This window comes from Rhinopithecus bieti, unplaced genomic scaffold, assembly GCF_001698545.2.
Source record: "Rhinopithecus bieti isolate Rb0 unplaced genomic scaffold, ASM169854v2 scaffold_71, whole genome shotgun sequence".
Classification (NCBI taxonomy): domain Eukaryota; kingdom Metazoa; phylum Chordata; class Mammalia; order Primates; family Cercopithecidae; genus Rhinopithecus; species Rhinopithecus bieti.
This window is the reverse complement of record NW_016803101.1, coordinates 201,737-226,481: the sequence shown is the minus strand read 5'-3', so window position 1 is coordinate 226,481 and position 24,745 is coordinate 201,737. Positions and strand designations below refer to the sequence as shown.

General features: G+C 41.0%; 1 protein-coding gene across 1 annotated transcript; it reads left to right on the top strand.

Moving 5' to 3' along the window:
- Window positions 1–17,687: 17,687 nt before the first annotated feature.
- LOC108541080 (thymosin beta-10) lies at window positions 17,688–17,816 on the top strand. The gene has a single exon (XM_017890548.1). The coding sequence runs from the start codon at window positions 17,688–17,690 to the stop codon at window positions 17,814–17,816; it is 129 nt and encodes a 42-aa protein (XP_017746037.1).
- The last annotated feature ends 6,929 nt before the right edge of the window (window positions 17,817–24,745 follow it).

The following is a 24,745-nucleotide window of genomic DNA, read 5'->3' as shown; positions in this document are numbered from 1 at the left end:
AAAGAGTGAGACTCTATCTCAAATAAATAAATAAATAAATAAAATAAAATAAAATAAAAATTACTAGTAATCACTATTATTTATCGTTGTGTTTCCTATTTGTTACAACCAAGTATAGCCTTTGAATAAAATGGCTTATGTGTATGCCTTATGTCCTCTGACAACTCTTCTTGATTACGTCTGTTCCAAATTCAGTTCCCTAATTCAGAATAATCAGACTGTAAAGTTTTCTTTTTTTTTTTTTAAAGATTTTATTATTTTTTTTTTCTTTTGAGACAGGGTTTTGTTCTGTCACCCAGGCTGGAGTGCAGTGGTGTGATCTCAGCACACTGCAACCTCTGCCTCCTGGGCGCCAGCAATCCTCCTGCCTCAGCCTCCCGAGTAGCTGGGACCACAGGTATGCACCACCATGTCTGCTAATTTTTGTATTTTTAGTAGATATGGAGTTTCGCTATATTGCCAAGGCTGGTTTCAAACTCCTGAGCTCAAGCAGGTTTCGAACTCCACCCGCCTCGGCCTCCCAAAGTGCTGGGATTACAGACGTAGTTAGCCACCGTGCCTGGCCTGTAAAGTTCTCTTATAAATCAAAACTTTGTTTGAATTTACTGGAAAAGCCACTATTCCAGTAAAGAGTCAGTTTCTCAACTTACAAGAGAAAGATAGTAGAAATAATTAGGCATGTGTGACGTTCAGCTAAAGAGTCAGTTTCTCAACTTACAAGAGAAAGATAGTAGAAATAATTAGGCATGTGTGACGTTCTCTAAATGTTAATTATGTGTGGCCGGGCCTGGTGGCTCACACCTGTAATCCCAGCATTTTGGGAGGCTGAGGCGAGAGGATCATCTATAGTCAGGAGTTTGACACCAGCCTGGCCAACATGGTGAAACCCTGTCTCTATTAAAATACAAATTTTAGTTGGGTGTGGTGGGGCGAGCCTTTAGTCCCAGCTACACAGGAGGCTGAGGCAGCAGAATCGCTTGAACTCGGGAGGCGGGGTTGCAGTGAGCCAAGATCACGCCATTGCACTCTGGCCTGGGTAACAGAGCAAGACTCTGTCTAAAAGAAAAAACAATAACAACAAAAAATGGAATAAATTAGGAAATAAAATTTGGAATCAAAATAAAATTATTAATATTGTTTCATGATTGTGAATGCTTATATGCTAGTTACCAATTTAATATCATCGCTCCATTGCAAATCTACACTATTTTGCCCTGATTCATGATCAGTCCTCAACCCTATAAATCATTTTTTTCCCCAACAGATAAAATGTTATGGTTCATCGACAGAGGGCGCCAGAGTGACACTGCATGGCCACAGCTGCGGAAAGACACTTTTCGGTTGGGCCCCAGCCCTCTTACTTTTAGTCTTCAGTACACAAGCCTAACAAAGTAGCTCTAGCTGTGCCCTCTATATATAAAGTCTATAAGGCGACTTTATAGTCTGAGGCGACTTTAGACCAGGTCCAGCCACCTATATCCTCTGGCAACAGCTGACCCTTTCTGCAGACTGGCCTAGCCTGCCTATCCCCTCCGGCAATGGTCACTTTCACAGGTCCCTCTTGCAAGTGTCTTCACCATCGCCAGGTTGCGTGGCTGTGTTTGTAGTAAACACGTCTTCTGGCCGGACGCGGGGACTCACGTCTATAATCCCAGCACTCTGGGAGGCCGAGGCGAGCGGATCCCCAGAGGTCAGGGGCTCGAGACAAGCCTGGCCGACATGGTGAAACCCCGTCTCTACTAAAACAGAAAACTTAGTCGGGCGTGGTGGCGGAATCCCAGCTACTCAGGAGGCTGGGGCAGGAGAATCGCTTGAATCTGGGAGGCGGAGGCAGAGGCTGTAGTGAGCCGAGATCGCGCCACTGCACTCCAGCCTGGGCAACAAGAGTGAGACTCCGTCTAAAAAAAAAAAAAAAGTCAAGAGGAGGTCTGAATCTCAGCTCTGGGGTGGTGGTTGCTGAGAGGAGCTTTTCTCCTCTTTATCGCTCATTCTTCCTCAGCCTAGAGGGATGCGCTGTTTTTCTGCACTTGCTACTTCTGGATTCTTTAGAGTCCTTGTTTACTCCTTTTTGAATTCACTCACCTCCTGCTAGTTAACAATTCTTTATATTAAACTTTCCCTGCTCAAAAAACTGATGTGGTTTTTGTTTTCCGTCTGGTCCCTGATTGACATATCTTAGAAATACACTTTTTTCATGTACAAAGATTGGTACAATAATTGTCTCCAAAAAGATTTTGTATCAGGTTATTAAGTTCCAATGTCTTTGTCAATCAGGGACCACTGTAATATACCTTGTGGCACAAATTAAAAAGCCTTGGAGTCTCCTTCCTGTTCATATGCTCCTATTCCCAGGATAATCATTGACTATATGCTTATATATTAATTTTCTGTTACCCCTCAAGAAATCATTCCACTCTCTTCTATTTTGATAATGTTCTGATATTTTTCATCTTGGGGAAGAGACCTCAGAGAAAAGTAGCCCTTGAGCTTTGATGAAAAGAACCCATATAAGTTGCTATAAACATCTGACACTACAACAAAACTCTAGGGTGTTGATGCTTACAACCATTTCTCTCAAGTAAAGAAATTTACTCATCCTTAAGTTACAAGAAAGCCCCATGGGCCAGAAACCACAAGATCATAAGGAGACAGTTCCCACCCAAGACTTTCAGATCAAGATGACTGCATTAAGTAGACAGCTTCCATCAGAGACCCATGAAACAAGACCTAGATGACTGGAGTCATAGGTTGTCATGTTTACATCAGCAGGCTTCTGTTCGTTATTTTTCAAGCTATTTTCTTTCTTTGTAGTTGCCTTGAAGTTTTGGATTGTTAACTTTGATACCTATAAGGTCCTTATCCTTAATGATGTGTTTTGTGTCCTTAATCACTCCTTGGTAAAAGTCTAATGCTTGGCTATAATTTTTCATAATTTGGCTAATACACAAAGTCAAACTATTGGGTTTATAGTCTCTTTACAGGTAGGTACCTTCATTTTCCTTTTATATTAGTTCTGTGTAATAAATCAGTAGTCAAATTCTTCGGCTCTGGCCAAAATAAGAAAAATAAATAAATACTTTCCTGGTAATTGGAGTTAACCACTAAGTGACTTTTTTTTTTAGAGTAACACAACAGGTCAGACAGCCAGAAATATAAAATCCTACAGAATGTTCCCCTCCATGGAAACAATACTCAGGGACTATATAATAAATAATTTGGTAATTTGTCAGGTCTTTGTCTCCAGCTCCTAGGGGATAATTTCCTTTTTTTTTTTTTTTTTTTTTGAGACAAAGTCTCACTCTATGGCCCAGTCTGGAGTGCAGTGGCACGATCTCGGCTCATGGCAGCCTTTACCTCCTGGGTTCAAGCAATTCTCCTGTCTCAGCCTCCTGAGTAGCTGGGATTACAGGCACACGTCACAGGCCAGGCTGGTTTCGAACTGCTGACCTCAAGTGATCTGTCTGCCTTGGCCTCCCAAAGTGCTGGGGCTGGGATTACAGGCATGAGCCACTGCAGCTAGCCCTCCTTTTTTTTTTTTTTTTTTTTTTTTATTTGAGACAGGGTCTTACTTTTTTGAGGCGGGGCCCAGGCTAGAACGCAATGGTGCTATCTCAGCTCACTACAACTTCTGCCTCCTGGGCTCAACTGATCCTCCCACCTCAGCCTCCCAAGTAGCTGGGACTACTGGCACACACCACCACACCCGGCTACTTTTTGTATTTTTTGTAGAGATGAGATTTTGCCATGTGGCTCAAGCCGGTCTCAAACACCTGGACTCAAGCAATCCGCCCACCTCAGCCTACCACAATGCTGGGATTACAGATGTGAGCCACAGTGCCTGGCCCTGGGAGATTAATTTCTAAAACCTTAAAATTGTCCAAGTGATCAGCATATCTTTGTTATTCATTGTGGGCCCCTCAAATCACACCTGATAATTTCTGCTAGTGAAGTGCTTCAGATGTGGGCTAGCCCTGCCAGAAAGACCAACCATGTGATTAGAGGGTTGGCGCTTTGAGCCATGTGATATCAGCTTGACCTCTGAGAAAGAGGGGCTGGAGATTCAATTCAACGGCATGCACAATGATTCAATCAATCATGCCTGCATAATGAAACCTCAGTAAAAACTCTGGACACTGAAACTTGGGTGAGTTTCCCCGGCTGGCAACATGCCTTGATTATTTTCACACTTTGATGCTGGACAGATAACACAACCCTGAAGACAATGGAAGCTCTGCATTTGGATCCCTCCCCGATGTCACCTGATACATCTCTTCTTTTGGATGATTCTAATTTGTATCTTTTTGCTGTAATAAAATTATAATAATACATATTAATAACTTAGTGAGTTCAGTGAATCTTTTTAGTGAATCATCAAACCTGAGAGTGGTTGTGGGAATCCCTGGATTTATAGCCAGCTGGTCAGAAGTGAGAGTTGCCCTGGGAACCCCCAAACTTGTGGTTGTTTTCTGAAATAAGGGCAGTCTTGTGGAGAACTGTGCCTACAGACTTTGCAGTTGACAAACTCATTGTAGAAAACTCTTGCAGGAACCAGTTTTGCAACCAAAAGAAATCAGTCTTGGAAAGGATTTTTAAACAGATGAGGTATATTCAAAGATAATTTCACTTTTACTGATCTTACGAGAAAGGCACACTAGTGGGCTTAACCCCAAGCCTTTTTTTTTTTTTTTTTTTTTTTTTTTTTGAGAGCAGAGTCTCGGGGCTTCCCCTGTTGCCCAGGCCTGGAGTGCAGTGGCATGATCTTGGCTCACTGCAAGCTCTGCCTCCTGGGTTTCATGCCATTCTCCTGCCTCAGCCTTCTGAGTAGCTGGGGCTACAGGCACCTGCCACCATGCCCAGCTAAGTTTTGTATTTTTTTAGTAGAGTCAGGGTTTCATTGTGTTACCCAGGATGGTCTCGATCTCCTGACCTCGTGATCCACCCGCCTTGGCCTCCCAAAGTGCTGGGATTACAGGTGTGAGCCACTGTGCCCAGCCTCCCCAAGCCTTTTTGTGTTTCCTTTTTTTTGTTTGTTTTGTTTTTGAGACAAGGTCTTACTTTGTCACCCAGGCTGTAGTGCAGTGGCATGCAAGGCCTTCTGCCTTGACCTCCCAAAGTGCTGGAATTACAGGCGCGAGCCACTGCACCCAACCTTTTTTTGCTGTAGACCTACCTGGTGATTTCTTTATCACAAATATCGCTTCTTGACACCAAACGACACTTATGAAACATTGCAAAATATTACCTTACCATCTGACAACAACTCCACAGGGTTATTATCACCAAAAACAAGGTTGCTCTCTTGCACCTAGTGTTAAATTGATGGGACAAAAACTAACTGCTGCCGGCATATTGGACACAGATACGTTATCTTGACCAACTGATACCTGTTTTCAGGATAGGCCCTGATATCACCTAAGGTTCATTTTCATGCACACATTTCCATTCCCCACCTCCCAAACATCTTTAAATAATTTAATTCAATAAGGAGGAAATCTGGGCCTTGATTTGAGTTCAAAACTAAAACTGAAGGGGAATTTTGACTGCTTTCTCCTACACAAAGGGTCTTTATGTTATGCTTTCTAAGAGGCCTGAAAAGTAAGACTAATCCTATATGCTATGGTTCAGAAGATAGTAAAGGAGTTCCCTGTCTAAGGCCAGGGCCTTACCTAGGAATTTTATAAAATGGGACAGACAATGTTTCCGAACAGACAGGAATTAGATATAATATAGGCTTCTTAAAGGAGAACATGTGCTGCCCTGTCTCAAAGACCAAGAAGATTTCAGAGTGGAGTTCAAGATGAAGAAGACGAAGAGTATATAGCTCTCAGACAAGTTGCTCTATGCCTTCAACAAAAATGCTGCCTTTTTCTTGTCACTTTTTTCTTGGTTTTACCTTTCTGACCCTCTTCTCAACTCTAGAGGAAAGCTTTTATCATCCTTAGGAATGACCAAGTGTAGCCTGTTTGTAGTGTAGGTTGGGGGTGACAGGGATTTTTTTTTTTTTTTTTTGAGATGGAGTCTCGCTCTGTCACCCAGGCTGGAGTGCAACGGTGCTATCTCAGCTCACTGCAAGCTCCACCTCCTGGGTTCAAGCAATTCTCCTGCCTCAGTCTCCTGAGTAGCTGGAATTACAGGCGCGTGCCACCACATTCAGCTAATTTTTTGTGTTTTTAGTAGAGATGGGCTTTCACCATGTTAGCCAGGATGGTCTCAATCTCTTGACTTTGTGATCCACTCGCTTCAGCCTCCCAAAGTGCTGGGATTACAGGCGTGAGCCACTGTGCCCAGTTGGATTTTTGAAAATACTACAATATCTATCACATGAGGCTCAACTCAGCACAACAGATTCAAGGATTACCCATGGGTATCAAGTCCATGATGCCAAAGAAAGGAACAGTATACATTCTCTGAGCTGTTCTTTAAACATATCTCTTTCTAGGCCTTGGTGGTAGGCTGCTGACCAAGGTCAAGAATTTCCTCCTCACTGTTTATTTTCATCAGGAACCCCAATAACACATGGAATATGCTATTTTTTTCTATTTTCCTCTCTATTCCAATGACCCTACTCTCCTACTAGTCAGTTAGAACAAGAAGTGTTGTTTTTAGGATAATTTTTAAAGTTTTGGAGATACAGAGTGATGAGGTTGCACAACAATGTGAATGTAATGAATGCCATGGAACTGTAAACTTAACAAATAAAATAGTAAACTTTGTTATGTATATTTTACCACAATAAGAAAATGCTGCTGGGAGTGGTGGCTCACGTCTGTAATCCCAGCACTTTGGGAGACTGAGGCAGGCAGATCACCTGAGGTCAGGAGTTTGAGACCAGCCTGGCCAACACAGTGAAACCCCGTCTCTACTAAAAATATAAAAATTAGCTGGGCTCTGAGACTCTGTTAAAAAAAAAAATGCTTTTTAATGTGACTGCCTTGGCATTTGCAAAGCACCCTGGAATTTAAAAAAAGAAAATCTTTGAAACAAAGTTATTATTATTATTTTGAGATGAGGTCTCATTCTGTCACCAGGCTGGAGTGCAGTGGCACAATCTCAGCTCACTGCAACCTCCGCCTCCAAGTTCAAGCAATTCTCCTGCCTTAGCCTCCTGAGTAGCTGTGACTACAGGCGTGCACCACGCCAGCTAATTTTTGTATTTTTAGTAGAGATGGGGTTTCACCATATTGGCCAGTCTAGTCTTGAACTCCTGGCCGCAAGTGATCCACCTGCCTCAGCCTCCCAAAGTGCTTGGATGACAGGCGTGATTCACTGCACCTGGCCCAAAAATCTTTAAAAATTTTATGGTGCCATGTTGATAGTTAATTAGAACAGAAGACAAAGGTAAACATTCAACGTATCTCTTTTTCTCCTTCTTCTTCTACCCTAACCTGTAGGCAAGAAGTAGGAATGGGTAAAAAGATACTAAATTGAACCTGAGGGCTTCAACCATTCTAAGTTGAAATAATGAAATCAGATTGAATTAGAAGCTAGGAATTTTGTACAATCTGAATTGTATCTTCAGAACTAATTCTACATCTTAATTTTCTCCTTACCTAAATTTTCAGCAAGAAAATAAAAACATATGACAGCTTCCCAGCTCTGCTGCTGCAGAACTTTTATGGCCATTTCCTCAGCCCTGCAGCTGTTTGGATGATTGTACTGTATGTATGTGTAAATCCACACTTCAACTTCATAATGAGCATGGTCATATTTCCCCCTCCTATCCATATATATGACAGTGAAATTATACCTGTAATCTAAATAGTTTGTGGCATTTAGTCTCATATGAAGGGGAAATGTATAACTGCACTAAAAAAATTAAATTCTATGATTCTAAATAGTCCTCAAAAAAATGTTCCTACATTCATTGGTAATGATGTTGACTATGGAGAAAATGCTCTAAAACCACCATCAGTGTACTGCTTATTTATGCTGCTAAATTACAGATTTTATGAGACAAGTAAGCTTCAGTGAATGCTTGCAATACTAAATAGTTTTGAATCCCAGAAGTCCATGTCACCGAAACACAACAACAAAAATAATTTCCAAATGGCCTGTAGAGATAAAATTAGAGTCTAGTTTTCTCAGTGTTTCTTCTATCTTTATGTGGTTTAAATTATTATTTATATATTCCTTTACAAACATTTATATAGCTTTTAAATACTGTTTATAAAATATTCCTTAAATCCTATGTAACAAAAGAATTTTATTGCTTACATCAAATTTGTAACACAAATACTAGGATAATATTATGAAGATTTGAACATTTTATACGAAGCTCCCTGATTGGAAAAGATAAATAAAGGGCCCATAAGGAGATAGAATTCAATTCCCTTCTTGATCTCCAAGAGCTATTTATTTGTTGCTCTATGTTGATATTTTTTACTTTCTCTCTTGTTTTATTGATATTTTTGTACTTTGAGCTCCTGTGGAGGGTAGGAATAATATTGTTTGTTTGTTTGTGATGGAGTCTTGCTCTGTCACCCAGGCTGGAGTGCAGTGACATGATCTCGGCTCACTGCAACATCTGCCTCCCCGGTTCAAGTGATTCTCCTGCCTCAGCCTCCCATGTAGCTGGGATTACAGGCTCCTGCAACCACACCGAGCTACTTTTTGTATTTTTAGTAGAGACGGGGTTTCGTCGTGTTGGCCAGGCTGGTCTTGAACTCCTGACCTCAGGTGATCCACCCGCCTCTGCCTCCCAAAGTGCTGGGATTATAGGCGTGAACCACGGTGCCTGGCCAGGGATGATATTTTAGATGCTCATTAAATATCTGACAGTGAAGACATGTTGGTTAGAAAAAACACAAATGGGAGAACTATATTACCCAAACATATATTACTAGCCAGAAGTAATGGTTCACAAACATGCTTATGCAGCAGAGACCAAGCTGGCTATACCAGAGAACATACAAGAATTGCACCCAGAATAGAGAAACAGGAGAGGGAGGCCAACAGAAATGTAAGAAACAGGAACATACACATCCAAAAATGATCAACAAAAGTTAAATGATCCAGCGCTGGCAGCATAGTGAAACCCTGTCTCTCCTAACATTTTAAAAAATAGCCAGGCATGGTGGCACACACCTGTAGTCCCACTACTTGAGAGGCTGAGGTGGGGGGATTGCTTGAGCCTGAGAGGTAGAGGCTGCAGTGAGCTGTGGTTGTGCCACTGCACTCCAGCCTGGTCAAGAGAGCAAGACCCTGTCCCCCCAAAAAAAGAAATTAAATAACAAGACTGCCTGGCAGCATCTTACAGCCTAAATTCAAAGAAGAGACTCATTTTTCCCTCTAGGAGATAGGTACCAGGGCAGAGGACAACCAGTTTGCACAGTGATATCAATGAAGAAAGCCTGTGATTCAAGACTCAAAATACTGGCCAGGACAAAAGGGAGAGAAAACAATGGACTAAGACAGTCCCAGCCCTCCAGCCAGTACAACTATTTTAACTCTGTATTAATTAGGAATTCAATTTCCATTTGCAGAGTTTACTTAGTGCAGTGGTTTGTTCTATGTCAACTTGAGTAAGCTGGATTACATTTCCAAAATTCCCTTCTCTGGAGAGTTCCGAATTAGAATTGGCTAAAAGATGATTTGACTAAGATTTGGGAGGTAGCAGTGAAGCAGGAACCATAGTGTCCAAAAGTCATTGTGGTTAGACACAGAAAGAGGCAGACATAGATGACCAGCAGCTTCCAGTTTGTCCTTATTCTTTCCAGTTCATATCTGGGTCTTCTTCCCAATTCCTGATCCTGTGGACCAACGATGGTCCCAGACCCAACATATACTTGGCAGCTAACCCACTGAGGTGGTAGCTGAACAGCGGCACAGCTTTCCATGAGTCTTCCTAAAAGCCTTCTTATAGTCCTCGTGTGGCAGCTGGATTTGCTTGGTTTCTCAGGTTGAGTTGTTACTTACTACCGCTCTAATCTTCCATCGTGCCTGTTGGACCTTCACGTCCACACTTCTTCCCATAATTGTATAAGGTCTACTTCCTACTACAAAAAAAAAAAAAGATGGAAAAGGAAACTCTTGTCCCAAAACTTCTAGTGGTCCTGCTTCCCTAACCAAAAACGTTACTAATGTCAGAAGTAACTAAACTCACAGAATCATTCTAGAATAATTATTTGTGGTTTAAAGTTCCAGTTTAAGAACTCTAGTCAACCGGGCGCAGTGGCTCACGCCCGTAATCCCAGCACTTTGGGAGGCTGAGGCGGGTAGATCACAAGGTCAGGAGTTTGAGACCAGCCTGACCAACACAGTGAAACCCCATCTCTACCAAAAGTACAAAAATTAGCTGGGCATGGTGGCACGTGCCTGTAATCTCAGTTACTCAGGAGGCTGAGGCAGGAGAACTGCTTGAACCTGGAGGTGGTGGTTGCAGTAAGCCGAGATCACACCACTGCACTTCAGCCTGGGCGACAGAGCAATACTTCGTCTCAAAAAAAAAAAAAAAAAAGAAAAGAACTCTAGTGTTGTTTGTAGATGTGATACTAGGATAATACTTACAATTGCCTGGCATAAAGTCTGAAATTACTAACTCTGATTAGATCTCTGATCTCAGCCGGGCGCGGTGGCTCAAGCCTGTAATCCCAGCACTTTGGGAGGCCGAGGCGGGCAGATCACGAGGTCAGGAGATCGAGACCATCCTGGCTAACACGGTGAAACCCCGTCTCTACTAAAAAAATACAAAAAACTAGCCGGGCGAGGTGGCGGGCGCCTGTAGTCCCAGCTACTCGGGAGGCTGAGGCAGGAGAATGGCGTAAACCCGGGAGGCGGAGTTTGCAGTGAGCTGAGATCTGGCCACTGCACTCCAGCCTGGGTGACAGAGCGAGACTCCTTCTCAAAAAAAAAAAAAAAAAAAAATCTGATCTCACAGAACTTTGAAACTAATTAGGGAGACATAAGATTTATCCAAATGAGTTACACAGATATTTATGCATATGTATGCAAGATATTGTTTTGCTAATTACATTACTGTTCACTACCCCTTTCTCACTTGTACTTTGCAGTTAGGAGTGACTATGTAACAGAATTCTGTCCAATGAAGCATAACACCCGCCTGCTGGGCGAGGCTTTTGGAAGAGCTTCCGTTTTCTAAATAAAAAGAGGTGGAATTGACAAGCCTATTCTTTCATCCTATGCCCTTTCTCCTACCTGAAATCCAGATGTGATTCCAAGAAGAGCAGTCATCTTCTGTTCATCAGTCAGCCCAGTCAACATGAGAAAAATGCCAAGTAAATTCAAAGATACTGGCCCTTAAATCATCCAGCTACAATGCTAGCATTTGTCTATCTCTTGACATCTTTTACAAAAGCCAGCTGAAAGCATTATTAACTGAGAAAATGTTAATCTAAAATGAGTACTACAGAAAGAAATGAATATAGGATTTTAGGATAGGATGATGAGACTGAGAAGAAGAGACATAAGAGGTATGACTAGGTTTGGATGTTCAAGAGAAGGAAAACATGGATACGAAGAAAGTGATTAAAGGGCATTTCAGACAGAGAGAATGGTGTGCAGAGAGGCACATGGAGAAAAGCATAAAACAAAACCAATATTTTAATTCCTGCATGAGGTAAGGAGTTTCTATAGTAGGGTAGTGCACTGAGAATATAAAGAAAAGAAAATTATCAGGATAATGTAGTGACAGGAAATATTTACCAAAGGCCTTTTATGTGCTAAGCACTGTATCCTGGGGATACAGTTATAAACAAAACAGAGACCCTCCCATCATGGAGTTCAATTCTCTGGGAGATGAAGGGTAAAATATGTATGATGAAGGGAAAGAACAGAATGTAAACTATTTTTTCCCTCCAGAAGCTTGGTGACAAACGAAAGGAGAAAAATGGGTCCACTGGACATTATAAATAAAACAAATAGGCTGGGCACGGTGGGTCACGCCTGTAATCCCAGCACTTTGGGAGGCTGAAGTGGGCAGATCATGCGGTCAGGAGATCGAGACTATCCTGGCTAACATGGTGAAACCCCGTCGCTACTAAAAACAAAAAAAAATACAAACAAAACAAAACAAAACAAAAAAATAGCCGGGCGTGGTGGCGGGCGCCTGTAGTCCTAGCTGCTGGGGAGGCTGAGGCAGAAGAATGGCATGAACCCGGGAGGCGGAGCTTGCGGTGAGCCAAGATCACGCCACTGCACTCCAGCCTGGGCGACAGAATGAGACTCCATCTCAATCAATCAATCAATCAAACAAACAAATATAAAATGTGTCTGAAAGATGGAAAGAAGGCAGAGTAGCTAGGCATCTTGGGATCCAAGACATGACAAGGTGGTGAGTTCCCTGCTGGGTTTCCTTTTGCTTTATATATTTCGGACTGGGTGCTGGATGAGCCAGCAACTGGAAGTACCCCAAGAAAAACCTGCTCCCTCTAGCCAATGGACCAGGAAAGAGGAAGTCGAACAAGACAAAAACATTTTAGACAATTGTTGCCCGACTCAACCAAATGCCTTGGAAAAAACCGTGGCCCCAACACCATGATGAAAGAAGGAAACTTGAACATCAGGGAAAAGAAAAAACAATGAAAACAGTAAAATACGGGTACATACGACATACCTTACTTCTCCTCTTGAGTTTTCTAAATTATGTGGGGGGTCTTTTTGTGTTTTTTTTTCTTTTTTAAGAAACAGTCTCATTCTGTCACCCAGACTGGAATGCGGTGGTGCAATCATAGCTCACTGCAGCCTTGAATTCCTGGACTCAAGCAGTTGTTTGCCCCAGCCTCCTGAGTAGCTAGGGCTACAGGCACATGCCACCACACCCAACTAATGTAAAAGATTTTTTTTTTTTTTGGAGAGGTAGGGTCTTGCTATGTCGCCCAGGCTGGTCTTAAACTACTGGGCTCAAGGGATCCTCCTGCCTCCTAATCCCAACTAGGATTACAGGTGTGAGTCACCACATCCAGCCCCTCTAAATTATGTTTGATGATTGAAGCCCTCATGCGGCTATAAGAAGGCACCCTACCCCCCTGTTCTGCTGCTGTGTATCAGAGATGCTCAACTGGGAACCTGACTTTTATCCCTGTCTGACAGTAATGTCCCCAGCCCATAGTTAGTGGGAGCCTGATGGAGAGTAGTAATGAGGCATTCTTTTCCCTCTCAGCCAGGGTGACGTCAGCAGAGGCCTAATGGAGAGCCTGGATCACCGTCTCCACTTAGCAGTAACAAGGCAACAAAGCACCTCCTAGGCCTTCATCCCAAAGAGATGGCCAAGTGGGGAACCTGGGTTTCCACCTCCACCCAGCAGTAATGAGGTAGCATTCTCTTCCTCTCACTGATGCAGTGTCAGACAAGGCCTGCTGACATAAATAAGATCCAGAGTCTCAAACCCAAATGTTTAGAATATAGGTGAAAATTGCTAGTCATATGAAGAACTGGGAACATCTCAACCTTACCGAGAAAAGAAAACCAACAGATGCCAACACGGAGATGGCACAAACTTTGGAATTCCCTGACAATACTTTAAAGCAGTCATCATAGTCAAACTTCGAAAAACTAAAGATAAGGAAAAAATACTGAAAGCCATGAAAGAAAAATGAAGGAAAAGACCCACTCAAATGACAGCCAGTTCCTCATTGAAAACCATGGATGTTAGGAGGATTTAGCAAACAATTTTCAAGTACTAAAGGAAATACCTGGCAATGCAGAATCTTATGTCTTAGGAAAATGTGTTTCATGAATAAAGGGAGGCTATCAAAATACTCTTTTTTTTTTTTTTTTTTCCTGAGACGGAGTCTTGCTTTGTCACCCAGGCTGGAGTGCAGTGGTGCAGTCTCGGCTCACTGCAAGCTCCGCCTCCCGAGTTCATGCCATTCTCCTGCCTCAGCCTCCCAAGTAGCTGGGACTACAGGTGCCCGCCACCATGCCCGGCTAATTTTTTGTATTCAGAATACACTTAACTGAAAAAAAAACTAAGAGTATCTATTGCCAGCAGACCTGCTCTGAAATAATGACCAAAGGAAATTCTTGAAACGGAAAGGAAATAATAGAAGGAAACTTGGGACATCATGGAGGAAGAAATATTGGTAAATGCAATAGACTTTACTTCTCCCCTTGAGGTTTCTAAATTATATTTAATGGTTGAAGCAAAAATGTGAAGCCTATCTGATGTGCTCCTCAATGTATATAAGGGAAATATTTAAGACAATTATAACTAGAGGAGGGTAAATGGACGTAAAAGTTTTGTATACTTCACTCCAACTGGTAAATGTCAACAGAAGTAAGCTATGTTAAATTATGTATGTATACCTACAGCAAACACTAAAAATTTATATGAAGAAATACACTCAAAAATACTAGATAAATGAAAATGGAATTCTAACAAAAGTTCAAATAACCTGCAGGAAATCAGGAAAAGAAAATAAACCAAAAACAAAGGGAACCAACAGAAAACAAAAAACAAAATGCCAGAATTTAGCCCTAACATATCAATATCATATTAAATGTAAGTAATCTAACTATATCAATTAAAAGACAGAGATTTGCAGCAGGGATTAAAAAATATGGCCCAACTCAAGAGGCTGAGGTGAGAGAACTGCTTGAGTCCAGGAGTTCAAGTCCAGCCTGGGCAACATAGCAAGACCCTATCTTTAAAAAAAAAATGTGATCCAGCTATCTGCTGTTTACAAGAAATGTACTTTAAATATTAAAAGATTAGTTTAAAATAAACAGCTGGAAAAGTCATATGGTTCAAACATTTATCAAAAGAAAACTGGAGTGGCTGGCTGCAGTGGCTCATACCTGTAATTCCAGCACTTTGGGAGGCTGAGGTGGGCAGATCACCTGAGGTCAGGAGTTTGAGACCAGCCTGGCCAACATGGTGAAACCCCATCTCTACTAAGAATACAAAAATTAGTCAGGCATGGTGGCAGGCACTTGTAGTCACAGCTACTCAGGAGGCTGAGGCAGGATAATCACTTGAACCCAGGAGGCAGAGGTTGCAGTGAGCTGAGATTGCACCATTGCACTCCAGCCTGGGGGATAACAGCGAGACTTTGTATCAAAAAAAATAAAAAAGAAAACAGGAGTGACTTTATTAATATTAGATAAAGTAGACCTCAGAGGAAAAAAAAAAAATACCAGAGACTGAAACATTACTTAAGGACAAAAGGGTCCAGCCGAGCTTGGTGGCTCACACCTGTAATCCTGGCACTTTGGGAGGCCGAGGCAGGCAGATCACGAGGTCAGGAGTTCAAGACCAATCTGGCCAGCATGGTAAAACCCCTTTCTACCAAAAATACAAAAATTAGCCAGGTGTGGTGGTGCGCGCCTGTAGTCCCAGCTACTCGGGAGGCTGAGGCAGGAGAATTGCTTGAAGCTGGGCGGCAGAGGTTGCAGTGAGCCGAGATCTGTGCCACTGCCCTCCAGCCTGGGTGACAGAGGGAGACTCCATCTCAAAAAAAAAAGAGAATTCTGGCCAGGCGCAGTAGCTCATGCTTGTAATCCCAGCACTTTGGGAGGCCGAGGTGGGAGGATCACTTGAGCTCAGGAGTTTGAGACCAGCCTGGGCAATATAGTGAGACCTTATCTCTATAAAAAAAAAGAAAAAAGAAAAAAAGAACTCAACAACACCATCATCTAGAAGGATCTAATTGACATTTATCAAATATTCCATCCAACAAAAAGCAGAACATACAATCTTTTAAAGCACCAAAGTAACATATACAAGATAGACCATATCCTGGGCCAGAAAAGTCCTCAGAAAACTGAAAAGTGTTGAAATCACACAGAGTGTACTTGTTGTCCCTATTTCAGATAACATGACTGTTTATGTAAAAGATCCCAATAGATCTACAAAAAACAGAGAAAGGAAAAGAAAAAGAAAAAAAAAACCTTTTAAAATTAATTGGTGAGGTCAGCAAGGTCTGAGATACAAGCTAAACACAGAATCAACTGTATTTCTATATCTAGCATTGAACACTGAAATTAAACAATCACTCCGAAAAATAAAATACTAGTTGTAAATCTAACAAAACATGTATGGGACTTGTAGGCTGAATGCTACAAAATGCCAGTCAAAGAAATGAAAGAACGAAATTAACAGATATACTGTGTTCAAGGATTAGAAAACTCAACCTAGTAAAGATCTCAATTTTCCTCAAATTTATATATAAATATATGATATATTTTGATGTCATATCTGAATTATATATAATATATAATTTATTTCTAATAATATAATGTTTATATATCTATGGTAATTATAGAAATGTATAATATTTATATATTATAATATATTTATATAATTGTATACATATACATTTATATACAGATATATAAAAAATATTTTTTAAAAAGCTAGGTGTGATGTATACTTGTAGTCCCAGCTATTCAGGAGGCTGAGGCAGGAGGATTGCTTGAGCCCAGGACTTCCAGGCTATAGTGCACTATGCTGAGTGATCAGGTGTCCACACTAAGTTCAACATCAATATGGTGACCTCTGAGGAGTGGGTGACCACCAGGTTGCCAAAAGAGGGGTGAATTGGACAAAGTTGGAAATGGCGCAGGTCAAAACTCCAATGCTAATCAGTAGTGGGCCCTTGCTTGTGAGTACCCAAAGCACTCCAGCCTGGGCAACATAGTGAGACCTCATCTCTTACAAAAGAAAAAAATCCAGTAAAAGTTTTACAGATACAGACAAGCTTATTCTAAAGTTTTTGACAAAGGTGAAAAAGCAATTCAAGAAAACAAGAATAGCCTTTTCAACAAAGGTGCTAGAGCATTCAGATACCCATAGACAAAAAAATGAACCTCCACTTAAACCTTACAAAAATTAACTCAAAGTAGATGACAGGGTTAAATATCAGACATTAAATGCTAAAGTTGTAAAGAGAAAACAGAAGAAAAATCTTTGGGATCTAGGGCTTAATGAAGAGTTCTCAGACATGACAACAAAAGGATAATCCATCAAAGAAAAAAACCTGGTAAGTTGGACTTCATCGAAATGTAAAACTTTTAGTCTGTGAAAGACCTATAGGGAAGATGAAAAGACAAGTTACACAGACGGAGAAAATATTTGCAAATCACGTGTGTGACAAAGAACTCTTATCTAGAATATATAAGGAGTGCATGAAACTGGGTCTCTTGCCATAGCAACATGATTGAGAGCACCAGGAACCCAGGGTTGGAGCAGGATGCCATGGATTGCTTTAACCCTTTTCCTGTTTAGAAAAACAAGGGGCAGCTCACTGCCAGGGCTCATTTAATTTTACATAAACAGGCTCTTTGAGGCTGAAGCAAATCTGACTGATTTTCGATGTGAAAATAAAATATAAAAACCGTTCCTGAAGCTATTTCTAAACAGAACTAACATAAAAATAGTCTGAATCATCAGAATCGTCTATTTTGGAAAAACCGGATTCATCAAATGAATCTTCGGGCAACAACTGTTTGAGAACGATGTTAACATCGTGTGTAGGAATGTTATGTTTTCTAGGATCTGGCATTTTCAGTGATTGAGAATCACTATATTTTGCAAATGGAAATACCACTACTAAAAACAAAATACCATAAACAGAGTGATGTCTTTTGTTTCCAAAGTCAATATTCTAGAACTATGTGAAAATAGTAACAAAAGTGAGATATTTTGTGGCAAAATTATCTCTGGGTAAACGCTGCAGCTACAAGTGCTGCTGGAGAGTGTTCTCAGAGCTAACGGGAAAGGGGTTAAGAAAATGGCACACGAACTGGACCTGGGGGAAATTGCCAGCTTGGATAGGGTCAAGCTGAAGGCCACAGAGACGCAGAATAACACTCTGTCAACCAAAGAGACCACAGAGCAGAAGAGGAGTGAAATTTCCTGAGAGCCTCGAGGACTCCCTATGCCTGTCATCTTTGAGCCCCCACTTGAGATGTCGAGGAAGAGCCAACTGCAAGATGGACACGCCCCACAAACTGCACTGAGAACCAAACCCGGGCTCTCTGCACCATGCCATCGACCTGTGAGTCTCTGAGGGGAGCTCCGATGGGACTGCCGAATTCTCCGGCTTGCCCCTGGATATTATAGAAAATTATCTGTGGCCGATTGCGGTGGGTCACACCTATAATCCCAGCACTTTGGGAAGTCAAGGCAGGCAGATCACCTGAGGTCAGGAGTTCGAGACCAGCCTAACATGCTGAAACCTCGTCTTTACTGAAAATACCAAAATTAGCCAACTGTAATCCCAGCTACTCGGGAGGCTGAGGCAGGAGAATCACTTGAACCCGGGAGGCAGAGGTTGCAGTGAGCCGAGATGGCGCCACTGAACTCTAGCCTGGGTGACAGAGGGAGATTGTCTTAACATAAATAAATAAACAAATAAATAAATATGTATATATGAAAATTATTTGTATGAATAATGAAAATAAAACACAATTTGTGCCCAAAAAAAATAAAAAAGAATGCTTGAAACTCAACAGTAAAACCACTCCAATTAGGAAACAAGCAAAGGACATGAAGAGACATTTCATCAGAGGATGTACAGATGGCAAATAAGCACATGAAAAGATGTTTAATGGCCGGGCACGGTGGCTCAAGCCTGTAATCCCAGCACTTTGGGAGGCCGAAATGGGCGGATTACGAGGTCAGGAGATCGAGACCATCCTGGCTAACATGGTGAAACCCCGTCTCTACTAAAATACAAAAAACTAGCTGGGCAAGGTAGTGGGCGCCTGTAGTCCCAGCTACTGGGGAGGCTGAGGCAGGAGAATGGCGTGAACCCAGGAGGCGGAGCTTGCAGTGAGCTGAGATCTGGCCACTGCACTCCAGCCCGGGCGACAGAGCAAGACTCCGTCTCAAAAAAAAAAAAAGAAAAGAAAAGATGTTTAATATCAGTATCCATTTGGGAAATGTAAACTAAGACCACCCTGTGAGTATAGTGTAAAGAAAATATAGTGACAATACCGAATTCTGGTGAAGATGTGGAAAAACTACATTTCTCATACATTGTTGGTGAGAATGTAAAATGGCTTAGCCATTCTAGAAAATAGTTTGGCAGTTTATTTTAAAAACTAAGTGTGCAACTATCATACACCTCAGTAATGATACTTCTGACCATTTATCTCAGAGAAATAAAAACTTATATCTACACAAAACTATATGTAAATGTTCATCAAACCTTTGTTTGTAATAGGGGAAATCTGGAAACAAACACAATGTCCTTCAATAGTTGGATGGTTCCACAAATTGTACCATTCATACCATGGAATCCTATTCAGAAATAAAAAGCAATGAATTATTGATACATAGAAAAACTTGGATGGGTTTTAAGAGCCTTAAGATGAGTGATAAAAGCCAATCTCAAAAGGCCACATATTACATGATTTAATATATACAAAACTCTCAAAATGATGAAATTATAGGAATGGAGAAAGGATTAGTGATTGCCAAGGGTTAGGAATTGGGAGGAGGAGAAAATGACTCTAAGGGGTAGCACAAGGGGTCTTCATGGTGGTGGGATAGTTCTGTATCTTGATTGCGGTGACAGGAATCTACAACGTGTGATAAGTGACAGATAATTATACATACACATTGTTCCAAGATCAACTTCCTGATTTTGTCATTATACTATAATTAAGATATAACCATTGGAGGATATGAGTGAAGGGTTCAAAGGACCTTCCTGTATTATTTTTGCACCTTTCTGTGAATCTATAATTATTTCAAAATAAAAAGTGAAAACACACAGATGTGTACACTGTAGTTTCAAGAGAAAGTTTTGTTTAAGGTGAGGAAAATCTGCCTTGTTTATAGATATTATGAAGGTATCAAGAAAAGGACCAGCAGTGAGAGAAATACAATATTTGCAGTGTTCACTCAACCTTTTTTCTAACACATGACTCCTACAAAGCTTCATTTTCTTCTCTTCTCCCACAGTGAAGTTTTTTTTCAGAATTCTATTTCCTTGAGTTTGTATTGTGAAATACAATACCTTGGACGGTATGAGGGAAATGCCTTGGACGGTATGAGGGAAATTCTTTACTTTTCCATCGAGGTAGCAGGGACAATGAAAGACAAGTACTACTTTGAGAAGAGCTTGATGGCAGATCTTCTCTGTGGGGAAAAGGTTATCTGCTAAGACTGAGGATGATTCAAGGTTAAGTGTGAACCTGAGAAGTATTGACATGACTTGAAAGAGTCATAATGGGTTATACAATGAAGAGGAAACAAAATTTAATGAAGGACCAGTTGAGTGATCTTAAGAGTTCAGTGGAAAAGTGGTAAGATACTTTATTGAGCTATATTAATCTTTCTATGATTGTCTACATTTTTTTGCTGTCTCTAGGGCTACCAAGACATTCAAGGGATCATCCAATCAGGATGGTCTGAAGATGAGGAGGCTTTCCTATGTACCCAGCACAGCACATCAGCCTACTTCTTGTGAACTTGTAGAAGGAGGAAGGAAACCCTACAGTGAGACTGAATTTCCTGCTAGTCAATGTATTAAAGTCAGAGTTATTTGTCATAATAGATAAAAAAATGTTTCTTATATAGCTGCTTTTGTGGAATATGATTCAAACTTGCCACAGTTTTTTTTTTTTTTTTTTTTTTTGAGACGGAGTCTTGCTCTGTGCCCCAGGCTGGAGTGCAGTGGCCGGATCTCGGCTCACTGCAAGCTCCGCCCCTCCGGGTTCACGCCATTCTCCTGCCTCAGCCTCCTGAGTAGCTGGGACTACAGGCGCCCGCCACCGCACCCGGCTAATTTTCTTGTATTTTTAGTAGAGACGGGGTTTCACCCTGTTAGCCAGGATGGTCTCGATCTCCTGACCTCGTGATCCGCCCGTCTCGGCCTCCCAAAGTGCTGGGATTACAGGCTTGAGCCACCGCGCCCGGCAACTTGCCACATTAATGTGAATTTTAACTTAAGGGACCTACATGATTTTGCTGCCTTCTTTAGCAACACTTGTGGCCTAGGAGAGAGAAAGCAGACATGGCCCAGTTCTGCCTCTTCTATCTTTTGAATTGTATAAAAAGAGTGAGAAAGACTCCCACATGAGCAAAACAAACATAGCATTGATAAGAAATACGGAACATTAAAGTGTTTCTCACTCTCCCTTCAAATAAACAATTTTGTTTGTTTTGAGACAGGATCTTGCTCAGTCACCCAGGCTGTGGTACAGTGGTGATCATAGCTCACTGTAACCTTGAACTGAAGTGATGGTGGGCTCAAGTGATTGTCTCACTTCAGGCTCCTGAGTAGCTGAGACTACCGCACGTGCCACCGTGCCCTGCCAATTCTTTTTAGATGTTCTAACTACTCATCTTTAAGATTTGTCATTAGAGCTGGCAAATAAATCATCTCTGCACAGATGAAGTGGTATAAACTGGTGAAACTTGATTCTTAAAATGTAACTGGAAAGTTTCCCATGACTACTAAATATTTCCAGATACACTGATTAAAATCCAGGGTAAAAATTTAAGTGATTCTCTTAAATTGAATGTGTTATTCAATAATATACAGTTGGCCTGCCCAATCTGTGGGGATTGTTCCAGAACCCCGTGGATACCATAATCCATGGATACTCAAGTTCCTTAGTTAGCACTCACAGGGGAGGTGGGATGGAGGGGTGGGGTGAGGAGGTGCCATATTCTGCATCTGCAGATTCTACCAATGCAGAATGCAGGTACTGCTTTTTCCATCAGAGTTGGGGTTGGTCGAATCCATGAATGTAGAACCTGCTGATAGAGAGCCAACTGTATTTCAAGAACCTATCATCATATAATATTTTTTTCTAGTTTATCTTTATCTTATAAAATGTTTAAGCTAGGCAGTGATACGTGCCTCCTGTAATCCTGGCTGACATAAGAGGATAATTTGAGCCCAGGAGTTTGAATCCAGCCTGGAAAACATAGCAAGACCATATCTCTAAAAAAAAAAAAAAAAAAAAAAAAAAAAAAAATTAAAAAATTTTTCCCCCCATAAAAAAAAAAAAAAAAAAAAAAAAAGTTAAAAGTTTTGCCTCCTAGTAAGAAAAAATTAAAATATATACTAACTGCCAGACTGAATAGTATTTACCATCTACGCCTTCCCTTTTCATTAAATATTATACTTAGAAAAAATCTGATCATGACTCATCTACTTGAGAAGCATTTCCAATATAATTTTCGTAATGAATAATGTATTAAAATGTGTAATATATGTTGATTTGGTCAATTATATATGACTAACTTTAATGAAAAACAATCTGAGGAAAAAATCTACGTCTTATAATCACAAGAAAAAATGTGTACTTTATAATTTCAATTTATATACATATTACAGTTACAGAGAACTATGATGGGTTCATCAATACTTTCTTTCTTTTTTTTTTTTTGGACACAGAGTTTCACTCCGTTGCCCAGGCTGGAGTGCAATGGCATGATCTTGACTCACTGAAACTTCTGTCTCCCGGGTTCAAGTGATTCTCCTGCCTCAGCCTCCCGAGTAGCTGGGATTACAGGCATGTGCCACCACGCCTGGCTAATTTTTGTAATTTTAGTAGAGATGGGGTTTCACCACGTTGGCTAGGCTGGTCTCAAACTCCTGACCTCAGGTGATCTGCTCACCTTGGCCTCCCAAAGTGCTGGGATTATAGGTGTGAGCCACCACGCCTGGCCCTAAAGTACTTTCAGATATAAAATGTATTGGATTACAACAAAATTCTACAGAGCAAGTAGAATGGGAATTAGAGTTCAAGGAGAATAAGCAAATATGGAAAATTTTAAATGCTAATATATTTTATTAAAGAGCAAGAATTCTGTATTCCTTAAAATAAGATGTATTTATTCACATTTTTCTGAAAATGAATAATAGTGGCCATGAAATCACTGTGGGTATTTATACTACACTTCATGTAACATTTTTATTTTAAAATATCTCTAATGTGCTAGAAATTGCATCTTTTGGAATGATTAAAATGTTGAAAAAATGTTATATTTCAACTTAAAATGTTTGGCAGCGGGAATTATGGCAGCAAAAAAATGTGAAGACTGTTGTCACGGGCATCATCTAAGGCTAGAAAGTGGGATATGCTGAGTGAAGTGGGATATGCTGAGTGAAGTGGGATATGCTGAGTGAAGTGGGATGCAAAAATGACTCAAGTCGAGTTAACTGAGAAAAAGAGGTTCAATGGAGAGAACAGTGCTGGAGAGTTGCCTGGATTATGATCACAGCAGAAAGCTCCAAGTTTAAAATCTTGGAGATAAAAGAGTTCTCAGTCAAATAAAATATGCAGGCCTATGCTCGAGAGGTATTGATTTTTTGAAATTATAAATATATGTTCCTTGGGGCAAGGAATGTCTTTAAAACACTACAGATAAAAATACAAAATTTAAAAACCCATCATATGATTATAAATTTTTTTTTATTTTTTTTATTTTTTTGAGATGGAGTCTTGCTTTGTCGCCCCGGCTGGAGTGCTGTGGCCAGATCTCAGCTCACTACAAGCTCCGCCTCCCGGGTTTACGCCATTCTCCTGCCTCAGCCTCCCGAGTAGCTGGGACTACAGGCGCCCGCCACCTCGCCCGGCTAGTTTTTTGTATTTTAGTAGAGATGGGGTTTCACCGTGTTAGCCAGGATGGTCTCGATCTCCTGACCTCGTGATCCGCCTGTCTCGGCCTCCCAAAGTGCTGGGATTACAGGCTTGAGCCACCGCACCCGGCCTCATGATTATAAATTATTAATACAAAACTCTCTAAGTGAAAAATTGCATACCACCTAAATGTGCAGCATTTGAAGACTATTTAGCTACACTATAGTATAGCCAGTAATGCAGTCACTAAAAACAATATTTATAAATAAGGGGGAAGAAACAAATCTTTTATGTAGAAGAATTCCAAATTATATATAGAGAGAGATACTCCCCTCTCTAGGAGGTGAAGCTTCATTCCTGGGTGCCCCTGACCCCCCTGGGAGTGGGCTAGACTTAGTGACTGTTTCCAAAGAATAAGTAGGGAAAGAAAGAAACAGTTTAACTTTATAGTGGAGAAGCCTAACAGACATCACCAAAATCGTGATGAAGGTTGACATTACTCATGGTGTCATGTTCATATCATACAGCTGATAAGATGTGACCAGAAGGACACTTTACTTTGGGGTATTCTTTCCAAAATCCCATATCACTAGTGTAATCATGAGGAAAACATAGACCAACTCAGACTAGGGGACATTCTACAGTGTATCTAGCCAGAACTCCTCAAGACTGTCACGGTCAGGAGAATCGCTTGAATCTGGGAGGTAGAGGTTACAGTGAGCCAAGATTGTGCCACTGCACTCCAGCTTGGGCGACAGAATGAGACTCTGTCTGCAAAAAAAAAAAAAAAAAGACTGCCAAGGTCATGAAAAACAAGGGAAGACTTAGAAACTGCCATAGACTGGAAAAGACCGGGGAGGACATGACGACTCAAAATAATATGGTATCCTGGACAGAATCCTGTAACAGAAGGAGGACACTAATGGGAAAGTTGGTGAAACACAAATACACTCAGTAGTTTACGTAACAGTGTTGTAGAAATGTTAATTTTTTAATTTTGACACCTTTACAACGCTAATATAAGATATTAACAAGAGTGAAAACTTAGTAAAAGGTATACAATAACCCTCTGTACTATCTTGGTAATTTGTCTGTAAAATAAAATTATTCAAAAGAAAAGTTTATTTAAAACAATGCTTACAAACTATGTTTAAAAAATCCAGGTGTGGGCCGGGCGCGGTGGCTCAAGCCTGTAATCCCAGCACTTTGGGAGGCCGAGACGGGCGGATCACGAGGTCAGGAG